The 24,720-nt window shown below is 34.2% G+C and overlaps 1 protein-coding gene across 2 annotated transcripts in view; it reads left to right on the plus strand.

Moving 5' to 3' along the window:
* The first annotated feature begins 276 nt into the window (after positions 1-276).
* Positions 277-24,720, plus strand: part of MTA1-like (metastasis associated 1-like) — a 76,154-nt gene continuing 51,710 nt past the window's right edge. The window contains exons 1-2 of one of the 2 annotated variants that reach the window (XM_073073642.1): positions 277-689; positions 17,404-17,565. In XM_073073642.1, the coding sequence (XP_072929743.1) occupies positions 662-689; positions 17,404-17,565 (190 nt within the window). In that variant the 5' untranslated portion in view covers positions 277-661. The remainder of the gene's footprint in view (positions 690-17,403; positions 17,566-24,720) is intronic. The other variant, XM_073073641.1, reaches the window with a different exon arrangement.

Here is a 24,720-nt window from a genome sequence, read left to right on the forward strand (position 1 = left end):
CCACAGTACCAAAGACAAAGTAGATTACGATTCCATAGACAAATTAAGCATTCTTGTTTATGGTCAATGGTATAACGTTCCGTTCTATATTGTGATTTTAATGTTTAAATCGAAAAATACTAAAATTCTCAATCTTAACAATAAATAAAATGACAAATATAAGTAATGTAAATAAATATTCTTTCTTAGTGGAGTAAAATTAAATATTAACAAAATAATTCATAAAAAATAATATTGCAATCTGTGGAACGCACTCATGACAAATGTGTACGAAACGTTCAGTGCAGTAATGAAACGTTATTGAATGAAACATTTTTTTTATTTTTAGGACATAGTAAATTATATTTCAATTGTTGGACATGATTTGTAAAATAACTTTTATTATAATATAAAACAACACTCGTTTTTGGAACTATCAGTGGAAGTAAAATTAATGATATGTCATTGCTTTGTTTCAAGAGCAGGAAGTTTACGCCAAAAAGTGCGACTGCGCACTGGCCAAATTAGTAGGTAGTGTGAAAGAAAATGGCGATCAGCGAAAGGCGTCCGGAGTTAACGTGATGAAAAACATTGTTAAAAGCTCAATTACATAGTGTTATAGTTATTAATTGTGTCAGATGTAGATTAATTAAGTGTTAATGAATAGTGATTGTGTATAAAAATGGCTGCGAATACGTACAGAGTCGGCGGTAAGTAACAATAATTGGTTATTTTTGTTGTAGCTTCGCCGGTTCACCGCCAGCCGACTAGCGGTGCTTTGCTTTGATTGTCGTACCTTCATTAATTGCTCACATTAATTAGTTCAGTAATGTTACATGTCGTAGTTTCATGATATTTCAGTGTAACTCGGGATTGTTTATAAATCGTACTGTATAGTTGAACGCTACGCGTGTAAAAGTATTATTTATTTTACCAAATTTCTTCAAATAGGACATTAGCATTTGCATCTAGGTATCATTGTATCGGCTCGCGTATCTGCGTACGTCTGGTTAGACACGAGAGTGTGGTCGTTGGCGGGCGGTTTGGCTCGCATTTTCTGGTTATCGTTGAAGTTTTGATGGGTTTGACATGCGATTTTAGGTTATATTCGATGTTGTCATAACAATTTTATGAAATATTTTGATGTCTGTTGATGTCGTCGGGGCTTCATCGGTTGCATAGTAGTAGTGCTGTGTTGTGGTGATGCGGGGAGCGTTGCCGGTCGGGTCTTGATAACCCGGCGCGAGGTGGCCGGTGGCGGCGTTGTCGCGGGGGACCCGGGCTCGTGTGCGGCGCTTCGCGGTCGTCGCGCCGAATGCTAATTAGCTCTTCCTTTTATACTACTTCCTATCACTAAATATCGCGCCATTCAAAACTTCTATCGAACACTCGTTGGGTTATTATGTATATACAGTATATTTACTTTTTTAATAGACTTTAAAAACAAATGATTACCTGTTGATAATTAGTTTTTATGTATAATAATGTTAATAGTTAATTTACGACTAGTTATTATGAACACGAACATACATAATTAAGTAAAGTTTTTCCAATTGATTTGTGCAGATAGATCTCATTTTTTTGACCTTAGAATGCCTGCATGCACAATAAGTACTTATCTCACAAAGAATATCTTGACCTACATACACTAACTTGGGTGATTTCTGCAAATATAAATTGGTCTTGAAAATTTTTGTGTTGAAAATATTATACATTTCAAATTCACAAAGTAAACATTGTTTCAACACTAATTAATATTTATTTAAATATAATTCTAAGCTGACTTGCAATTAAAGTTAATTAAAATGACATTGATCATTTTCATAGAAAAAGTTTAATCAACAATGTTTCTGTAGTATTTTTACAAGACAACCTTTTACACATAACACTTACCTTATACACCGTTGATATGAAGAAATAACAGAAACCATTTCAAACTATATGTAACATCTTTATAAATATTTTTGCAGTAGATCTTTGTTTTGTGGGTTAATATGTGCATAATTGGTTTGTTACATTCTCAGATACTTCCGTAATCAATGATAATTTTATCTATATAACCTAAGTATGTACATAAGTAGTACATATTGTAAATTATATAAATACATATAAATTATCAAGCGTAAAGTTTGTTTAATAGTATTTTATTTAAAAGTTTTGCAATTATTCATTTATTACTATTTACCCTATTACTTTCGTTTTTTCTTTTCTTAATGTAATATATATGTTTACATTATTTAAATCATGGATATATTTACGTAACCAAATAATTAGAGACTATATTTACATTGAGCAAGACCTAAAAAAATATTTTGTTTATTATTATTCTGATCGTACTGCATGATATGATTTAAGTAGCAGTGTTTATGACACCAAAAATGGTTTTGACAAGAACAAAAATAATGTACTCATTTACAATTTCAGTATACATTTTACAGTAAAGTAAATTCAAATATGTAAACATAAGGTATTTATAGGTAGTGTATTGAACTACAGAGATAGATAAGGAAAGTAAAATCAAAGGCCTCATCTCCAATGTATTTGTACTCAAACCCACCCTTAACTTAAGGCATGGTGTTATGTTATAAAAAGGAATGTATCGCCATAATAATAGTATAATGTGAGAACAATACCTCTGACTCACTTTAATATATTTATCTATGAAATTAATGGTACTTGTAGCTAATGATAAAAACTGTAGTTATTGGTCATCTCACCTATGTACGTAAATAGAGTCTATACGCTTAACATAATTTCTTTATCAATCACATACACAATTTTATTATCATATTATGTAAAAATTATATATTTACTGTACTCATTAAATTTTGTCATAATAATTTTTACCACTATTTTGTTCCACCAAATAGTAAATATGTGAACATAAAAATATCTAACAATAGTTAGAAGTTGTATATGCTATAAGTATATAAGTAATGGATACCCTTAGTTTATCAAAAGTATGTGTGAGTGACAATACATTAAGATCTTCTTTTAATCTTTATCTAATATTAGTAGTGATTTGCACCTTCTCGACTGTTGTCTTTGTCTATATTCTGCTGTTTTGATATATTATTATATCTTTATTAATATTTTTACAATATATCTATAATATAGAATTATATTACTATATGCACAAACATATACGATTCATTAGTCACATAGTTTAAACATGTTTAGAGTTGTTGAAGCTATTGCTTACATACACACACATATAAACATGTTTCTCTAGTTTTGTTTTATTAACTTTGCCAAAATATTTCAAAATCTTATGTCTTAGTATTAGATCCTTATGAAGATCTTGCAAAAACATATAATTAAATTTTATTGGTCATAATTACCATTAGGTATAAGTCAGAGAGTTATTATATTGCTCACCATAAATAATGTTGAATTTATCTACATAAAACTTATTCAATTGATTTATTTTCAGAAAATCTAATTAAACAATGTAAATTTCATATTTTTAAGCCAGGAAGATTATTTCTTTTTATAATTTGCATATTTATTTTTTGAAATGTAGCGTCAATTCGGATTTTACTTCGCGCGTAACTCGTAGCGTTAGAAGTTATTGCTAATGCAAACGATAATTAAACATAGTTCTAAAATGTGTTTCGTAGAATTCGAACATGTAATTTATTTTAAATTAAGACATACAATAGAATATTATTATATACAGGTTCTGCCTTTACCATATATAACCATTAGGACTTCTTTGAGTCTTCATTTCTGGACTACTCACGAAAGTAAACGTTTGCGTATTATTATAAATCGTAACATCACATGCGTCTAAAGCTACACGTTTATGCAGCAAGTTGGTTGAAGCTCCTTCGATGTGCCAAACTGACCATGTAAATAATCTGATTCATGCCCATGTAAATAATGTAACACTTCACGATCGCTGTTAAACGTTGGTTAGGGGCCTAAAGACGAATTTTAACAATTGCCTATTGGGAAATAATATGAAATTTGCATAATATCGATGCCGTTTCTAGTAGTTACGATGGTTTTAAGTTGACGGCACATAAGAGTGTCTAGGGAATCGTAGGGCTCAAGATATCCTAACGTTAATTATACTTTAATTACTTATACGAGACGACTAATTACTACTAAAAGATGAAAACGTATCTTAATTATATTTTTAGGAAATGAAGGTGTAAAACGATTCTACTCATAATGGCTAAGATTTCTTACAACAGATTTTAAAAGTCGTAGCACTTTAAACGCAATCTCATCAGCGCCACGCGAAAATAGGTTACTGCAGTCACAACAACCCCTTTCTTATAACAAAAGTAACAATACGCTCAACAATAATACTCGAACACAAACCGTAAGTATAAATAAAGTGTATATTTGTATAGGACGCCGAACAACCGCCGCGGTAGGGATCGCTTGCATTTCGTCGCCGCGCGCTTCTGCTCTATAGCGATTTGTCAATTGTCTCGCTTTTTATGAAAGTGGAGCGAGCTATTAAAAATGTTATTAAAAACCTGAAAGATAAAGCGTAACAATTTAGACATGAGACGGTACTTTGCTAAATATTGATAAAATTACAGTACGAGATCTATTGTTTACATCTGAGACCGTAAATAACGCGTGTAGTTATTTTCCGAATCCACACTGGAGTGGCGTCATGCTTTCAACGTGGAATATACAATAATAAATAGAATACCCGATATATGGATTATGTCTGAAGTGACGCCGTCTTGGCGCGTTTTTCGAATTTATCTGGCGTCAGTGTAGGTTGATTGGGAAACATGAAATAATTGATTTATAGACCTTTTTGTATAATTGTAACATCTAAAACACTAGTGTGTGATGAAGCATTAAAGATTGGTGCACTTTTACTCCCATTATGTATTGTACTTCCATTTATGAGAAAAGTAAATGAAGAATTCTAAAGTATTCGAAAAGTTACTGTAGTAAAAAGTATATTATGTGACTCCCCGTAAAATATAATTCTGAGTTAAAACTCTAGAAGTCCCGGGGCTAGATTTTTATATCGTCATTATATAGCGTAAATAAGCACATGATTACAAAAAATAGCATTTAGTTTTAAATAACAAACAGTTCCAAACTTTATATTAATTTATATAAATGATGAGCACCTCGATAAATAACTGTATTTTTCTAGCCGCGGCGTATCGTACACAGATATTGCACGGACATGATCTGCTTGACTCTATGCTCGCGATTACCGTCCTCCCAGCGGCGTTGTCCATTGGTGAAAGTCGCATACCTACCTAAGTACGTTTCCGAACAATAAACTGGTCCTGTCAGGCTAAACTCGACCGGCCGCTCGCTGTAAATTTATTATTTTACTAATAATTTTCCAGCGTACATCATCGACACTACAGCAAACGCGGTGTTAAAATAGCCTGTATTGTATTATATTAGTCAATTTATGTAAGTAAACCTAATACTATAAAGTTTGATATGAATGAATACAAGACGTGAATAAAATAGAAGTAGTCATTTTCGTAACCTTTACTAGATTAACCCTAACGCTGATTTCACATTGTTTTTTATCCCCGAATGTAACCGAAGTTATTTATTAAAAGTGATTATATTTTTATATCTTGTTGGGGCCATGGACTTAACGCATAAAAAGATATGTAACTTTAGCGACCATACCCATAATATTTAAATTCATCGTCTGTCAGAAATTGAACCAGTTACTCTTTATGATAGCCGTTATAATAAATAATACGCCGCGCGGGTCATCTAACACGGATATGTACTAATTAAATAGTGCGCAATACAATACAGGTGTACGTAAGACTTAAAACATCAAGCATTCCACTGACTGTCAGCCGGCAGCCCTAATGCTTTATCTTGCACAGTTAATGGACAGTGTATAAGCCGCATTACCTAACGCGACAAACTGTCCAGGTAGTGAAAAGTAAATACGTAGTTGAATTTGTTTATTTTGTTGATATTCTTGTTCATTGTTTGATTACAACGTGCTTGCACTATGAACAAAAACAGGCCAAGTGCGAGTCGAAATAACACTAACGATTTCGCACAATTATTTTATTACGTGATTTATTTACCAAAGATTTTATTTTTTGCGATTGTCCTTGATTTAAACACATTTGTGGGAACGGCCGTATTTTTAATATTTAAGTATGTATTATTCATATTATTTTTATTTACTAATGTTCTGCAGCTAACTATTACGTTACGAATAATAGGAACTTATACGTATAACGGATGGATGATGCAGGCTTCCTATTAAAAAGGCTTCCCTGACGGAACGCCAAAAATAAAGTTCAAGTCGTTTGCCTTTGGAATTTCCTTATAATTTACTCGTTAATGTGATAAGTACTTAGTATGAACTGTTGTATTAATATAGTTTTAAAATAATATAAATTAATAAACGTACATATATGCATGTAATTCAAAGTTATGCTTATGGTTTGTCTTTGTAAGAAATATTAATTAGATTATGTATTTAATTAAAATAGTCGTTGCTTGTAGATATTGATAGTAGGAAGTTAGGAGCTTACAAAACATGCATCGAAGGAAAAAATGTACGCGCGCGTGCAAGAAACCCCTTATAGCGTTGTACTAGCCAACATAAATAGTAAGGAACAGATAAACGTTGTGTGACTTATGATTCACCATATGATTTATTTAGGAGTGCTAAATATTACGTGATAAAAACTACTTGATGCCAAGTTTTTTCTCTAAATAAATGTGTGGTGACCACGAAAATATAGTAAAAAGTATTATGTGTTGAATTTAGATAGCAATATCGTAACGTATTCTTACAATTGGGATAACATGACAACGTCTACTTTGTCTACATGTATAACATTGACGTGGCAAACGCGTCACCACCTGATGGCACGTGGTCATCAGGCGATCACGGATGCATTGCCGCTCCTGAAAACAGTCAAGTCATCCGGCATTAACCCTTCTACTTAAAAGCAAGACCTGCTTGTCGTTAAAAATAAGCGGTAAGGAGGTACCTCTACGCAAGAACTCTACCACACCTTGGTTAAAAGTCTTACTTATTTTATCCAGTCATTATAAGTTAATGTACTGAAGAAAATAAAGAAAACCTTGAAAAATAACGATGCAGGTCACCTTTCTACTGAAGATATTAGTACAATTTTAAAGATGGTAATTAAAAGTTACTAATTAAGATAATCAGAAGGCACGTAAAATGTGACGTGCACTTAGAGTATTACATTGTTTGTAATATTTTATAATTTTCGATAATTTCAACGTTATAAATATTGATTTGGGAATAAAGTTACAAGCTATACCGTACTATACATTAAGTACTGTAAATTATGTATGTATGTATGACGTCACCGTCTAGTGAAATAAATAATAAAATGTCCTTCAAAATGGCCAGTCGAAAACACGTGTATAGAACGCGACGGACCTCTACATGTCGTGGTCCTTGACCCGTTACCACGTCTATTGATAAAGAATACACGTTTTTCAACAGAACTTACTTAACCCACTTCACGGTATTATAGGGGAACAGTTTCTTAGTTTGCATTTGTAGTTAGCACTACTCCTTGCTGGTTACGCAATGTAAATTATGTAAAGTACTTAACATTTATTTATAATTTTTTGAGATGCCATTTTATATTACTCAACGTTTGAATTGCAATTTTACTGTCATATAAAATGCTGGCTATTATAATTTTTTGAAAAGGCATAAAATGCTGGCTATTATAATTTTTTGAAAAGGCACATAGCCAAACCTCTAAGTTATTATTGTACCACTACTGCCATACCTGATTGTTCATTGTACCTATATTATAAGACTTCCTTATTTAAAGAAAATTAAATTGTAATAATCACGCGTAAGCATCTATGACTGACTTACCAAATCGAATATATTTATGGTCGTTTCACACATGTTTATTGATTGCAGTTAACATCGGTAAGGTAGGAAACATTTCCTCCACACCTCATCGAAATCACTAAAACTATAACGGTTCACATAATGACTCACATATGTCCCAAATGACAGCAGATCTTACCGCGCGGACGCCTTGCACCGGCCACGCTCCTCGTGCCCCCCTAATTTGTATGGAACGTACGCACTGCGACAGAGCGCGACGTCAAAAACCTGTCCGATATTCATTGAACGTATACCGGACTAATGCCGAGGAGGTGCTCTTTGTTTTACGTAATACCACTCTAACTAGAGCCGTATACGAAAGGAAGTGTGGTTAAACGAAATAAACGCAATGTCGGTTTATATGTGGTTAGAGTTCGGTGGCGTTTACCAATCGAAATCACATCTACTAATTCATTTCCGTACAGTCTGATATCAAAATTATTGCCCATTGGAAGTGACCAATTGTAAATTATTTAATTTAATTTATAGTAAAATAATTTTCAAAGTATCTTAAATGTCTCGTTGGATAAAGGTTTAGCATTTTAGCATAAAGTTAGCATTTTATTGAATTTGCATGATTTTATTGAATTGTGTTTGCATTTTATTAAAAATTATTGAATTTCAGCTCACTACTTCTAAATGATGTCTCAAATTAATGAGGTTCCACCAACCTCTAAAATATTAAGAATACCTTCTTAACAAATGAACGTGTATTCAATGAAATTTTACTTTAATTGTATCGGGAGTATCAATTTTATCATTTACCTTACAATAAAACAACAAATTATACGACACATTATACGACACCCAAATCCATCGGTCAACGCTCTGACATGCTCGCATTAAATTTTTCCTATTATTTATTCAACAAACACTAAACTCGGCTAGTGTACACACACCCTGATCTCGTAAACCTCTCGAGTGGATGATAGACGGAGATAAATGAAATAGTAGGTTGTTACGATGTGGTTTTACAACTATGACACAATCGTAGTATTATTTAAATTGATCTGGCGTCAACATTTTTCTATGAATATAGTCATTTTCCTATTAGTAAATAATCTTTCAATTTTCTTAGAATCTAATAAAAATGTTATAGGAAAACGCATACATTCATAGAAAAATGTATGATAAATTTGTTGTTTACAGAAGGAATGTAATATTCAGTTGAACAGCTTTTTGTCGTGGTAAAAATGTGCTAAATTAAGTATTTAGATATCTCCTCATATGTAAATCGAATATTTATAAATTTATCGTTTTTTTTTTAATTTAATGTTTTCCGTAGATACACATTCAATTCAGATCAAAGATACCTAATTGGTGATTGTATCCTTGTAATTAACTTCTCGAAGTCTGCAGACAATTTATTTTTAAATTTCCTTGACGACGTTCTTCATTTCCTGTAACAAACAAGATTTGTAATACCACGATTCCTCACACGAGCGAAAAGAAAATGTAAATAATTTCTGGATCGTTTTTTTCTGATTGGAGTGTGATCATACGAGTATATTGCCTTCTTCTCATCAGGACTATTCCCATATGTCATTTACTTCCTATAATTGTTTGAAGCATTCTCTTCTGTCTATGTGTCTGTATCTATTAAATCTTATGCTGCATACCGATTCTTATATATTGTTTTCAGCGTTGTTCTTTCATCCTTTCGGTCATTATGTTTTTACTTTTTCTTTACATACAATGTAGCATAAGACCGAATGCCTCGTGTAAGTGTATTTTACCCTTCAAACCGGATCACAGCAGAGCCCATAAAGCAAAAAATATTATTAAGGTATAAACAATAAAATAATTTATTATGATTATATCGTTTATTCTTTGATAAGAAATCCGTTTTCTATAATGCACACACAGTACTAATACTACTAATGCGTTTCATCGTTTGCAATTTTGCATATAAATGAGCAATAACAGAGTACATACATTTTTACTATTGCGAAAATAATATTATTTGATACACTTCAATTTGTGACGGAAGAGATTTCACTGAATATTTAATGCTTGCTACACAAATTTCACAAGTGCTTCAACCTATTTAATATATTATTGTTATACCTGGAAAATATTTTTATAACAGGTACTTCATAGGAATCCGGATCCACTTAACCATCTATTACTACTTACTTAATTTATAGTACGTGCTTACATCGTATTGTTATAATATGGTCACATCTGAAGAGGTAGTATTTATTTATACAAATAAATTTATACCTAGTTTTGCCATAAAATATGTGTAATGAAAGCTTTCTGAGGTACGACTCATATACTTATTCATGCCCAGAACTGGAGAGTAAATATTTGGAATGACAAATATAATTTTAAGTATGTCTAACATTTTATTTAGTTCATCTCCACGTTATGGTAAAGGATAATTTGACCCTGTGTTTTAGAGTCTATTGCGCCATAAAATTAATTATATCATAAACTTCAAAAAATAGTTTAATGACTATAAAATATTACGATAATTTCGAAAAAATCAACGCGATGTTATCCATTTATCGTTGCATCTAGTCCGAGTGTATTCTCCAACTGAAGACATACCAGGACAAAACTCGCGTCACACTGCTAAAATTGGTACTATAAAAGTAACCGGTTACTGGCCAATATGTGACTTACCTAACCCTTCAAAGTACAAACGTAAATATATATAACGTAATAAATATAATAAATACATGACACGTGAAATATGCCTGCATAGTTATTCACGTGATCGGTCGTCGATCTTTGCATGCACATTAAGCAAAGTGTCTCTCAACCTACATAATACGTCATCCATTACCGACTGGTGTTTTAGTGTTATTACATTACATATTCATTCCACTCCATTGTGGCTGCTCAACAATTCGTATTTGTTTGAATTTTGATACATTGCAAGGGCCTTTTGCAAATGCATCCAAATTCAAATATTTATGTATGTATGTATGAATAAATGAAATATTTTCAGACTATTACATTTTTTTGCGTTTTCGTACATGTTAATAGGGAAGCAACTTTATCTCATAACTAAACTTAGCGATAAGGAAGGTCCACCTGATGGAAATTATGGGGTTTGCTTCGAAGAGGACTTCCTTTTGTGTGGCTTGCCTTCCTTTTGGGTGAATGCCTCGAGAGTTCGTTCGATTCACATAATTGAGCTGGGTTGTAAATGTCAAGATAAATCTACAATTCATCTGCGTAGATTGAAGCTAATATAACTTATCAAGATACTCCTGGAATTTCATGAAGATCCTCCATAGAGCAAAAAAGTAGTCTGACTACTTTATTAATTATACACGCGAATCTGTATTCAACGCATGTGCGTTAAGCTATAATTAAAACTTTTATTTTTAACATCTTTCGTAGTGGATTAAAAGTGTTGAATAACCTTCGTATTTTGATTGCAGAGGACCTCTATTGCAATTCTACCTTGTAACATTAAAGGTGTTTTAAAGGTGCATCTAGAAAACTTACCTGCGCTATTCAAATGTGCAGTCGTACGGAGAGCTATAAGATGTAGTAGCCACTCCTCTTTTAAGCCATCTGGTCGCAGCCGTCGTACATTCCAAAGCTATAATTGTAATGACCGATCACAATGAAAACATGCTGAATACGATTTTGGTGTCGGCCACGTAGCAAGTACCCGAACGTGCTTCTTACGATTACAATTCTTGTGAACTACCCAGTTTTGTATTTTCATTTGATTTAGTCCTTTCTTAATGAGCATAGACTTCTCTTTCAACTGATCTGGGTATCTTTAGCATACACGATACCAGTGTACCAAAGCTTTAATATAAAGTCACCATTTTGCTATTATGAGGATAATGTATGTGGGTTTAAACCTGGCGTACACTTGTAAGAGTATCACGTGTCCGAATTTTTTTATTATGTTTTCCATGACTCTCGACTCGACTTACAAAGGTTCCCTTTTCATTTTTGGGTGCAAATCCCCAAAATATGGAACTCAATCCGTAATTCAGCAGTGTTGGGCAATATACATAAAACCCTTTCATGGTTAGGTTAGGCCTCCTCAACAATAGCCTCACCTTTCGGTTTGCGAGTTAAAACGTGAATATTTTTAATCAGATTAGCTAAGTTTATCCGTTAGTGAACGTCAGTTTGAACCTTCATTAGGTCATTGACTTTGATAAAAAGTTTCTGCTTACTGGACCCCTTCATTTCATTTATGAATTAATTAAGTATAATGTTGAAAATAACTGTTTGTCGATAACATGGTGTAGATATATTTCGGTAATAACGTTTTTGTTTTTTTTTTGCGATTTAAATCATAATATTCAAAATTTATTACTTTTCATTGTAAAATAATCACTAAGTTCAGTCACATAAGTTAAATATTTTATAGATCGATTGCGACAGCGTCACGTTTACCAAAAGTTAATGTAATTTTATATTATATTGATTATAGTAACATGTGAACTTTGAAGGTTTCGTTGTTAACTCATTACTGTCCCACTGCTAGACTTGGGTCTCCTCTAAAACGCAGAGGGGTTCAGGCGCTATACACCATGGTAAACAAGTACAGATCGGTAGACTTCATACACCACAAGCTTACAGATTCCCTCGCGATGTTTATCACACATAATTCTTACGAATCTAAGGTGCACAGTGAGCTTTGTTTTACAATAATGTTGTTATTACATTTTTTGTTTTCGATTTAATTCAGCACTATTGAAACAAGCGCAACTGTGTCGAAATCTCACCAAGGAAATCCAATCATTCCCGACCTCCTATGATGACGTGGCGGGCTAAATTTACTATACACTTACTTATTGACACGTTCCAAAAATACACCAAACTCTTGGCAAAACTGAACGGGCGTTAACATCGCTATCAGCCGCATAATGCCCAACTTACATATACATAACCAACCGAGTAATATGTACGTGTATAGACGCTCGCGGTGCCCCGTCGCCTATCTATGTAGATGAACTACTACGTCAGCATATTGTGTAGGTACATGTACACAGCTACATAGCTATCATCGAATAGTATAAAGTTCTCGTAGTCGCTAGGTCGCCCGCCGCCGGCTCGAGCCACGAATTTTTTACGGTTGCATACGTATTAGAATATGCAGTTTCACGGAGGTCGTTACGTTGTTTCGAGTACTTTTGATGCAAACAGGCACTCTGAAATTTTTCGGCTTTTTCGAGTGTTACTAACTGGGCACCGATATGTACCACCCCCTTAGGTTTATATCATTGTTTCGTAGATATTTTCTCAACGTAATATATTTCAATATACACTTTATATATTAATCAAGTTATTTGATGTGATGATAAAATCCACACCCCAATTACAACAAAATAGTTTTTTTTTTGTAAAACATCTGTAATAATAATAAATATGTTTGAATGCATTAATATGGAACTATTGTGATATGCAAATAATTACGTCTCCATTACTGAAGAATGGAAATTAATTTTGCAAAGTAACACTCCAGTTACGTGTGACTTGCCGCCTCTAAAGACTACAGCCTTTTACCGGTAGTATCCAATGCTTTGTTTTTATTTAACGGAAGTTGAAATGGGGTATACAGTCAGCCTCAATTAGTAGAAATAACCCTATTGGTAACTATCAAGACGAAATAAGTTGACTTAACATTTTCTAGATAAGTAAAGACTTATTATTCTAGATCAGTATACACTAACAGCTAACATATTTTGCTCTCCCTTTGAAGCCATACGACTCTTCTCATTTTCATAGAAGACCAGATTCAGTAGTGAGTTGCAATGATTTGAGAATAAAATTTATAAGCCATAATTGCAGTCTTTTAGATCACTGGAAGTACCGGTAAACCTATTTTTGCCTTAAACAGCTATGTCCAACTTTTGTTCTTGTTTGAAGAATCTGTAGGTAGATGAATATGAGGCATTCAACTGTATATATTATTATGATCATCCTCTGATACGACTCCTGACATCTTTTATTAGAGGTAAATGACAAAGGGGGGTAGCGACCACTCATCATCAGACTGCACGCTGGTCTGTCGCCTCGATTACATAAATAGTCTAACCCAAACAAAGAGTTGTACAATCGATAGATTAAATTGCAAAAACTGTATCATACCTTATTAGAACATTACGCACGTGAGTCCGCATCTTACCGTGGTCTAATTTTAGATCAGTCATGATCGCACCAGAATGGAAAGTTTCATACACGGCGAGATCTGCTGAATCAATTAGTCAAGTTTAATGTTACATATAAATGTGGCACGCAATTTTTACTACTTTTTCCACTTTATATGTGTAGGTATATTTGAAGAATGGTAGAGCCAGTATGATTCGACCGGTGAGGTAGACAAGTACCTACACCTATTTGTAGCGTGAAGCAGTTCTGCTTTGCGATGAGAGGGTGTGGATAGCAGCTGACTTACATACGAGGCGACTATATGAAGTTGGACAAAAATGTTCATGGGCAGCAATGTCCATTTATGTGAATTAAATGCTTGTTTGGTACAATCTTATAAAAAATAAAACAAAAAATATTTTATATATTTATCAAGTGTGAATACGTCTCTACATCAGATATGAACTCCACTATGGTTTACTTCACCGCACCCTTTTTCCCGCGCCGATCATACAAATCTTTATGTAAATATAAATGTAACAATATCACAATTATATGTATTAAGCCAAATTCAATGTGAGTCATCAATATTAATATCATAAATGCAAAAATAACTCTCGGTTTGCTACGCTTTCCTGGTTGTTATCATTCTATAGCAGTCGTTAAACCTTGGACTTTTAGGCGGTTTGAAAACCTCTGATAAAAACCACGTACATTCACGAATCAACATTGGAGCAGCGTGGTGAAGTGTGCAAGTCTCCCTCAATTGTCTGAGACTGATTCTCAAAAGCCAATCAGTCATTATTTTGATTGCAAACTGATAGAAGATCTTTTTGGTTTACTGCGACATTGCCACCTATTTCTCTGTGTTGGGAGTAGCGCTCTGGCAGTATTTTAATTTGAAGAGTTTGGTAAGATAGACATTAAGTGAGTCGTTTCAGTCTTTGACCTACTTGATGTTGATTACAAATATCCGTAAGCGGTAGTATCCTCTCAATATATGTGGACAGATTCATATTTAGATAGTTTTCTTCTTCATTGTTTTCTAGTATATTACGTATGTGATTAAATTATCCAAATCTGAAATCTAAGATTCAACCAGATTTGCCTTTGAATTTATATAATGTTATGTTTGTAACAATGCATTATCCGACATAGATCGTCACAGCCGACTCGCAGGGCTGTTACATTGAAACCATCTGGTTCCCATCCTTTAATTGAATCCGCGGTAAAACAAGAGTGTATTCGTTTGACCGGCTGACCTTAACTCGGTAACTACACCGCGAGCTCTGTTGTTATGGCTCTCGGTGGCAATGACCCTTTAATTAGATGGACCACCAGTCCGCTTTAAATCTCGATAAAATCATTAATGACGGATGAAATCACTGTAATAATCGTCGTTTGTGGGTATAAGTTATGTATTTAACGTCGTAAAATTAATTATATCTCGCTTGACTCTCTCATTTTACGTTCGTGTCGTATCGAATTGATTCTACATCGACCGATCATTTTATTGCGTCCAGAATTAATGGTACTGTTTAAAATATCGTTTAACTTTAGGCACGGGTCCTACGCTTGTAATATACTTCAAACACTTTGATAAGTGAATAAAAATACATAATCATTCCGGTCAATTAGGTTCGGTGATGTATGGAGTAACCATTTATTAAAAGTCCGTCCGACAAATAAAAAGAAGTATAACATCATTATTAATCGTCCACGACTAACGTGGTCATCACAAACACGGTTCGGTTTGGAACTGTTGCGGGCCATTGTGCTCGCCTTCGTCGTGCTTGTGTTGTATGGTGTAACGGTAAAGTACGCCATTTTTATGTGTTCTCCACGAGGAGGCACAAATGGCCGGTGCAAGTAACAAAATACGCGACGTGTTACTAATTTTGAACTTTTAGGAGTACCTATATGCATTTATTTGCTGATCATTTGGTTACGGGTGATTATTATTTTTCGTATTTCTTCTTCTTTAATTCTAAAAAGTGATCATCTTTAGATTAAGCGAGTGTTTATAGCTCTGTCATCGTCGTATCGCAAACGTTTGTTGTAAAAGACCGACTCTATCCTTTATTTTACAAACCAAGTAAAAGCTTTCACAGCTTACCTAACAATGATCTGTTTACTATGTTGTTTCGAAATAAGCCCGTATGGTGTCCACAAATAAACAAACCGGCCACAAATAGGAATATTTCGTCCGTCCCATACATGTCGAAGCAACGTCGCTCCGCAAAGTATTCGTCTAACACACAGCTAACAGTGACTACGACTATACTCTACTATCTAGAGGAAGTTCTGTCTCCACCGATGAGCCATGCAGACTGTTGGATAAGATGGAATTCAGGGTTAATTCCATTTTTAGAGACTATTTAAGTGGTAATGAACATGAAACCTACCTGATGATAAGCGGTCATATCCGCCCATGAGCAACTCCCTACAAAACAAGGGTTCTCTTGAGGGCTAAGATGGTCGTCTCATATGTAAGTCATCCGGTATCCAAACAAACAGTTTTTTATGAAATACTTTATTGCATGACTCTACATTAAAATATTATTAATGAAATAAATGACGTATCTAATAGTATTTCATTATTTGCTATGAATAAATTTATAGTCGAAATAAAAATATTAAATGAGACAACAAGTTTTCGCACTTTTTTAAAATATTAATAAACTTGGTTATTCACAGCTCCACTAATTCTTTACATATTTCGCAGTCGCTTATACGGCCATGCAGTAGTGCTAATGTCTTTTCTGTTCATTGCGTCACATCCGTTATTACTCTATAACTAGTTTCATATTTATATGAAAGTGGATGTTACTTTATGCATGGAAAAGCAGATTGTGGACGTGTTATTAATTGTAGTTTTGATCATATTTCAAAATTAGGTTTTGTGACTTTTTCATAACATCACATATACACAATATAGCACTTCTGTGTTCTAGTTCAAAAATACAAAAACTTAATTGGTACGATCCTACTTAGTTTTTAACGACACAAACACATCTGTGGCCGATGTAAAATGTGATCCCTGTTCTATTTCGGGTAAAATCCAGATCAGTTGCTATTTCTATAACATTTAGTAAATGCTTTTACGTCAACCAATTTGCACTAGAGCATCGTAGGCAAGTATTCTGTCCCAGCTAAGCGTGCCCGAATTACAAGAACGCGCATGTTTACGGGACATTATCGTAGGTTTCAAAACAAATTATGCAGCTAACTTAAGAGCGCCGTTATTAATATTATCTTCAATTTTCAATAAATTGTTATTAAAAGAAATTATGACAAACGATTTCAATAAACCAGGACTCATCGCCGCTAAATCTTTAATAAAAATATTCGATATATGTAATAAGTAAAATTTTTCTCGGAATAAATTAAACTTTTTTGTAAATGTCGTACAATTGCGGACCAACAATAATTATTTATCGTCATCGGCATTGTTTACAACGATATTAATTCTTTGTTCACAGACTGCGTCTATTTCGAGACGTCGTCGACGTCTCCGTACCAAATCCGGCGGATAGAGGAACTGAACAAGACGGCAACAGGCAACGTGGAAGCGAAGGTCATGTGCTTCTACAGGAGGCGGGACCTGCCCAATCCGCTCATACAATTAGCTGATAAGCATCAAAGTGAGTAAACGTTGCATGATAGTACGGTGTAAGGTAAACTTCCTTTGGATTCAGATAAGGTGGTACTATTCTGTGAGTCGACTGCTGTAATCTGCACTGATTTTTTCTTATTTAATAGAACCAGCAAACTTACATACAGCTTAACCTTGGTCACATATACTACAAACGGGATATAAATCCTACCTAAAGTCAATCACAGATACTTTGCTGCCTTCCTAGATTTACAAGTAAATATCTCTGCATATCGTACAAACCAAATCGCAGCTGTTATACGGTACTCATACTTTTATATCATAACTTTCAGCCGACTAAGCAAAGCTGTAACCGCAATCGATCCGCGAAGAATTCTACCACCTTCAAAGTAAATTGTCTAACTTAAAGGAGCAACTTATATTAGACAACAACATACCTATTAGTGGCCAATTTCAGAAAAAAAAACCATTATTTGAAGTTCGTTAAGTACATAATTATAATCGTTAGGCTATGGTGGCCTAGTAGTTAAAAGTCTTTCTAGCGGGGGTCTAAGATTGTATTCCTGGGCTCTGATTTTTCAAAATTATATGTGTATTAGAAATAAATTATTAGTTGCTCTAACGGGGAAAGAAAACAACGCCTGAAAGTTTTATAAAAAAGTTCTCAAAAATGTGTGAAGTCTACCAATGACTGGCGCGGTGGAATATAACCTAAATCGCACTTTGAGAATGGACTGGTGCCCAGCAGTGGGCTAGTCATGAGTTGACGAGGTGGACATGTTATGATCATAGACGACAGTGACCACTTAACAATAGAGCATTGCACGCCCATTTGCATCTTCAAATTCGCGCCCCGAAGCCCGACGTCGAAGCGACGGCGAGTGGAGCGACGTCGGCGATCTCGATAACGCTCGCGCCTAGTATGGCGGGAGATACGATAACTAGATGATAGGTGTGTGTTTCAGGTGCACACAACTTTAATCATTGAATAATTGCAGCGTCGATTCAGTTCATGGAACAGTTAAATGCAAATAGACCTCGAAAGAGTTATTTTTATGACGTCATAATTCTTTAAAAAAGATTAACCCTTCTAATAATAAACATTAATAATCTGTTGCATGTTTTGTGTATATACCATAGATCGCAATTTGATATTTTCGGCCTACTAGAAATTGTCAAATTTCAATCTTTGTTCGACAAAAATTTAAATAGAATGATTAAGTATAGGTCGATTATCGATAACGGGCGTGTATGAGTTTTATAGTTACGGCTTTAATATAATACGGCTTACGGCGTTATAATACGGCAGCAAGCTTTATCGCATTCCACCGCTGAACACAGATGTGTTAATATTACTAGGGGAACCCTGAAGCTTACTCCATCACTACTCCAATGCGGATTGGTGAAAATCACTCAATAACTAAACGTGTCATTAGTGTATTTAATTACGTTAATCCAATATACATAATTGAGGGAATAATCTCATTTGCCACTTTATTAATAGACAAACTGAACACATACAGCCTTGTAGTGAGTATTTTCAATATGTAGGAAGTGTGTTGAGTTAATAATCTGCAATTGGCGGCTGCGTCACGCGGACCCATGCGGCTAAACGCGTGTTTGATTCTTTTCTATAAATAGACGATTATCCTATATTAAGAGTGGCCACGAGGAACTAATACTCGCCGCAGATGTATGAAAACGTTTAGTGTTATAATACATTGTGTACGTGTTATGTACATTCCGTTATGCGGACACATTCGTTATTTTTAAACTGGTTTTATTGTATCGTTTTTGGATTCTCTGATTATATCAGAAATTAGCTGTGTCTGAACAAAAAAATAGCTAAAAAAATGAACATTATTATAACTTTGAAACCGTTCAAGAAACACGCTCAAGTTGCACCCTAGATTAACTGGTTTTCTTAAATCTATGTAATCTATCCAGATTTAACGTTCATATCGTATGTAATATTAAGAGCTAAAATCGTTAATATAGATAGAGGCTTTATAACGTCACATTAATTTTAGTAATATTTTTGGTTAAGTTTTCATGCAAATTCCAGCAACGTACGCAGTACTTTCTAATATATGTAGTAATTAGAAAATGAAAATTCGCAGATATCTCTATTAGACTTCATCAGCAATCAATTTTTCCGACTGCTGGGTATGTGTCTCAAAATAAGAGGCCTAACACAGGTTAATGCAGGTTGTTAAACTTTACTCGTATTGGATAATATATCCTCATGATGTTTCCGTTCACCTTTAACAGAATTGATAAGTATTTGTTCAATCTGATCGATAAGCAAACATCGTTTTGCCAAAAACCACATTGTATTGTAGGTATATATTTATTACCCTCATTATACAATTTGTCTGTTACAGTTTTCCGAATAATGTGTATAAAATAAGTCATTGAACAACATTAGGTTTACATCCGCACCCGACTGATGTCGCCCTAGCAAATTATGACAATGGCTAATTGTGTACTGCCATAGTGGCGTAGTACGCTTCAATGAAACCATTCTGGAGGGGTCCGTTCTGGTCTTTCATAACTGTTATTAAATTGTTATCTATACAATGAAAGAATTGGAATGTCTGTTCGTCATTCCAAAATAACTGCAATTTCTATGATCACACACCAGGTGCCCCAGAATTAATATGACAGAGGCTAGTTTATGATACGTCAAGAATTTTTGATAACTAACGTACAAAGAGAACAATTACCTATAGGCTACGTCTATGCTTTTGACAAACTTTTGAGTCCAGATTACATAAATTTTGATTTAGTTTTTTATAACCCTAAAATACAATCTACTTTCCGTCTATTAATTATTCGTAAACAATCAATAGTAATTTACTATGCTGGCTGTAGTTCGCGTACAAAGTCGCGATCTGAAGTTTTTCACATAGTCGTCGCCGTAAGCCGTTGTGACTGTAGGCGCCATGCACGTGAAAGTTATACATAAGTAGATCGCATTTTACATAGCTAGTATTCAACACTTAAGTTGCCAGTTAACAAAGGTAAGCATAATTATACACGTTCGTAGTTCGCGGAGGCCATTACCTCATTTCCAAGAACGTACAACTTTGACTACAGCTAGACAATTGTGTCGACGCTTAGGTACTATGAAATTGATCAAGATAAACATCGAACTCGTAAACTCACGTGAACTCGATCCAACGTCTCAACGTGGCTATAAAGGCGAGGTGGGGTCACGCGAACACGCAAATGCGACGATCCTCGACGATAAGTGCGACTACCAGCTTTACCTTTCTTACGATATAGAAGTAACAAACAATCGCGCAGTCCATCTGATGGTAAGCCGCTACCGTCAGTGGAAATCTAAAATCAACCCCAAATACGATTGCAATCGTACCTAATATCGACCACAGGTGCAATGCTACTGCAGAATAAGTTTGAATGTCTCATATGCGCGTTCGTCCTTTACCCTTCAAATTTTCACTTCAAATCCCTTACACTTCAAATCTGAACACACCAGTACTTAACACTGCTGTCATTAGGTAGAAATAACTGTGGCGGTATTACTTCCGATGTCGAACCACGAAGGGTTCTAAGGGCTCCTTTAATCCTACTTTGCATAGACCTTGGCCACCATCTTTCCGTTAACGCGGAATGTTCGAGAACGCGAAATATTTAATTGCATCACAGTATCACACCACGAATCACGGGTTGAACTCTCGAAGGTTGTACATGCATACTGTTACGTTCTAATATTAGAGTGACTGTTAACTTTAGTTCTGCACATTCATTTTATGTTATAACGAAACGAAATTGCTATTTGCGTTTATTGAATAAATTATATTCGGTACTACTGTACAAATAATGGAAGTACTATTCGGGGTTCGACTGCGGCTACCCCAACACTGCGATTACTACCTTAGTTGCAGATATTAACACTGCTTCCTTTTAGACTTCTATCTTGAACGGCGTTATAAGATAACCAAAGTGATATTCATCCAATAATCCACCAAATCCTGAAAGAAATCATCCAAGCGTTCAACGTCACCCTCACATATAATCTCAGTTATTTAGCAGTTTTCCTAACACATAACAATTATGAACGGTCAATTAGTAATTTATAATTTTTGGCTACTAATCAAATTTGTGAACTGCAACTTTTTTATGTCACGTTTTAATTTCGCAAATCTGCCTAAAACTGGGAGAGGCCCCGAAAATAAATCACCTCTTCCCTTTAGATGCATGGAAAATAAGTGCACATAAAGCTTAGCGTTGCCTAACTACTACATCGGTGCAGTCTTAGATAGATTGATCTAAGATTAGGTAAATCTGCGGTGTCATGCGCGTTTTTTGCGATAGGACGGTTATCGTTTACGACATTCACTCGCAGTAGGGCTGTAAGCGCTTCGTTAAATATTTTATTGGTGCTAATTATACCATATTTCAACCATGTACTCATCGACATGGCATATCGAGGCGCTTTATGCGGACACAGGACAGCTGTGCATCGAAGGTGTGTCCATTTGACATTGAAATAATTACACGCAGCTGTCGTTTTTCGACGCTCCGATGTTAACTTTGGTAAACAACCTTTCATACAAAACGTACCTACGCGACATACAGAAGTTCCATATAAACTCGTTTGGTAATTATGAATTGCTATGAATTCTTACCATATATTGTATGGCATCATGTATATTTCGCCTGTCCCTCCATTTATTTTAACAGTGTAAACCCTGTAAGGGGGGATAGCCCTGTAAGGGATTGTTTATTTGTATTCCAGGTTTAAATGTTTATTATTAAACGTAACGATTAACGAAGCAGTGATAGCATAGTGGTTAAGAAACTCGGGCTCACGATCGAGGGGTCCGAGGTTCAAATCCCAGGCACGCACGTCTGAGTTTTCAACGTTATGTGCGTATTAGAAATTTATTATCACTTGCTAAACGGTGAAGGATAAAAACCGCGATGAAACCTGCATACCTGAGAGATTTATAAAAAAAAGTCTCAAAAGTATGTGAAGTCTACCAATACTCACTTGGCCAGCGCGGTGGACTATGGCCTAATCCTTCTCATTGTGAGAGGAGATCCGTTCCCAGTAGTGGGACAGTAATGGGCTGTTGATGATGATGATGAACGATTAACGCTCCATGAACAATACCAGAGTAGTACACACCTCACACGGTCACTCATTGAAGGATTGAAATAACGGGAAAATATTTTTACATGCTAAATGCATTAAACTAGTACATTAACTTATCGTGAAGATAAATAAAACTAATGAAGCAAATTTAATTATAACTTGATAATTAACATCACAGTCCAACTTTTCCCAACTACTTATTACTGTGCTCTTCATGATTAAGCGCCGGATTTGAAAGCGCCAGGTTGCGCACACTCGCCCGGCATCGAGCTGGCGACTTTAATCAATTCTAATTAAAACCGAAACATTCATCCCATCGACTTTCATTAGACGACCCTCCGGTTGAATAGCGTTATTTACACGAAACTTCGTAGACGCGAAACCTGCATGATTGCGCGATCCCGTTGCTGCGGATTCCGTTTTGTTTAAAAAAATATATCACATACGTTTATGGTTGGCTATGCTATTATTATTATATAATTGTGTTGATGTTAATTCATATAATTGTGTAGAGATAATGTAGTAAATCTTGATCAGAATAAAGGAAACCATCTTGTTAACACGTAACCCATATTAAATGTATGTTAATGGTAGTAACCTGCGTTATATGGTAGTAAGGAATTTTCAGTGTTTTATTTTATGTTCGTAATTTTATTTTTTATACTTATAAGCATTTTTCAATATAATTTTTAGTGATAAAGTCACTAAGAAATAGGATAAAATTGTAATTATGTTCAGTTACAAACATAATTATAATGTTTGATACGTTGTCAAAGTCGGGCGCGAGTCAACTCGTTAAACCGGTTTAATTTTTAAATTGAACTGAATTTTGATAGGCTCCTAATAAGCTATGAATAGAATAATGAATTTTATCAATTTTTGCTTTTAATTATTACTGTCTAGCATAGACTACAGTTTTATTGATGACATTTATATTGCAGATAAGAAAATCTTATTCATTTATTAATTGGCTTCTTTTTGGAATATAGTATGCCCCGAATTGCACAAATCAAGTAAGGTTTGCGTTAAATAATTTTAGTTTTCATCAAACTTGGTGCAAAGCTAGTGTTTTGTTTAAACGTACATATTTGTAACAATACCACCAAAGATACATACATACATAATGTAAAATGACGTAATGTATCTGATTTGATACAAAATAGAAAAACGTTTCATAAGAAGTGGATTGCATAGCTAATAAAAGGCTTGGTTTTTAAATTATTCGTGATTATATTTTCATCTTCATTATTTAAGTAACAGTACACAATTTGCAATAATTTGGTTTAAACACGCTATGAGTTTAGCTTACTTCGCCTAAATAGAGTAGTTTGGACATTAATACATTTCCGTATTGTATCTATAATAATAGAGTAATAAAATGTTAAGATTATTAAGAATGTGCTTTAGTTAAAAAATATTAATTATGTAGTCATGACATCCATAATAATAATTAATGCTTGGGAAATTTGTTAAATAAGCAAATAGTATAAATATATGTGATAAAGCGCTGACATCACCATTAGAGTTATATTTAGTTATTGTTATATAATTTATATATGACGTGTCAAATACAATGAGGAAAAATGTGTTCCATTTTAGTCCTATCAACTTGCCCGCTAAACTCAAGATAAATAACCGGTTAGCTAAAATTAAACTTAGATTACAATTCTCATGAATATATACACATAGATGACCTCTTCTTTACATTTTTAAAGTTATTTAAAACATTTTCATTTAAACCAAAACTGTGTAGTATGAGAATAATTTTGTGTGGTGTCATAGATTAGTATGTGGTGCATTTAGTTAGGTGCTTGGTAGGGAAAAATAGGTTTGAGAGATGTGGGTAATTTCGATTACTTGGTATTTTCAGTTTAGCTACCGTATAAATTCTATTTTCCTTTCAAAATAACGACGAAAATATTTTAAACAAAACAAAAGTTTACCCCCATATACCACGAAACCCTTCAGCTGGTTTAGTTCGATATGCCCTTTGTCATGTATTTATTTTAAACCTATGTCTTATTACATAAACATTATTTGTGCTTCGATTGTGGTAAA

Source organism: Epargyreus clarus, unplaced genomic scaffold (assembly GCF_041222505.1).
Source record: "Epargyreus clarus isolate Ecla_fem2 unplaced genomic scaffold, WU_Ecla_fem_2.2 ptg000006l, whole genome shotgun sequence".
NCBI lineage: Eukaryota > Metazoa > Arthropoda > Insecta > Lepidoptera > Hesperiidae > Epargyreus > Epargyreus clarus.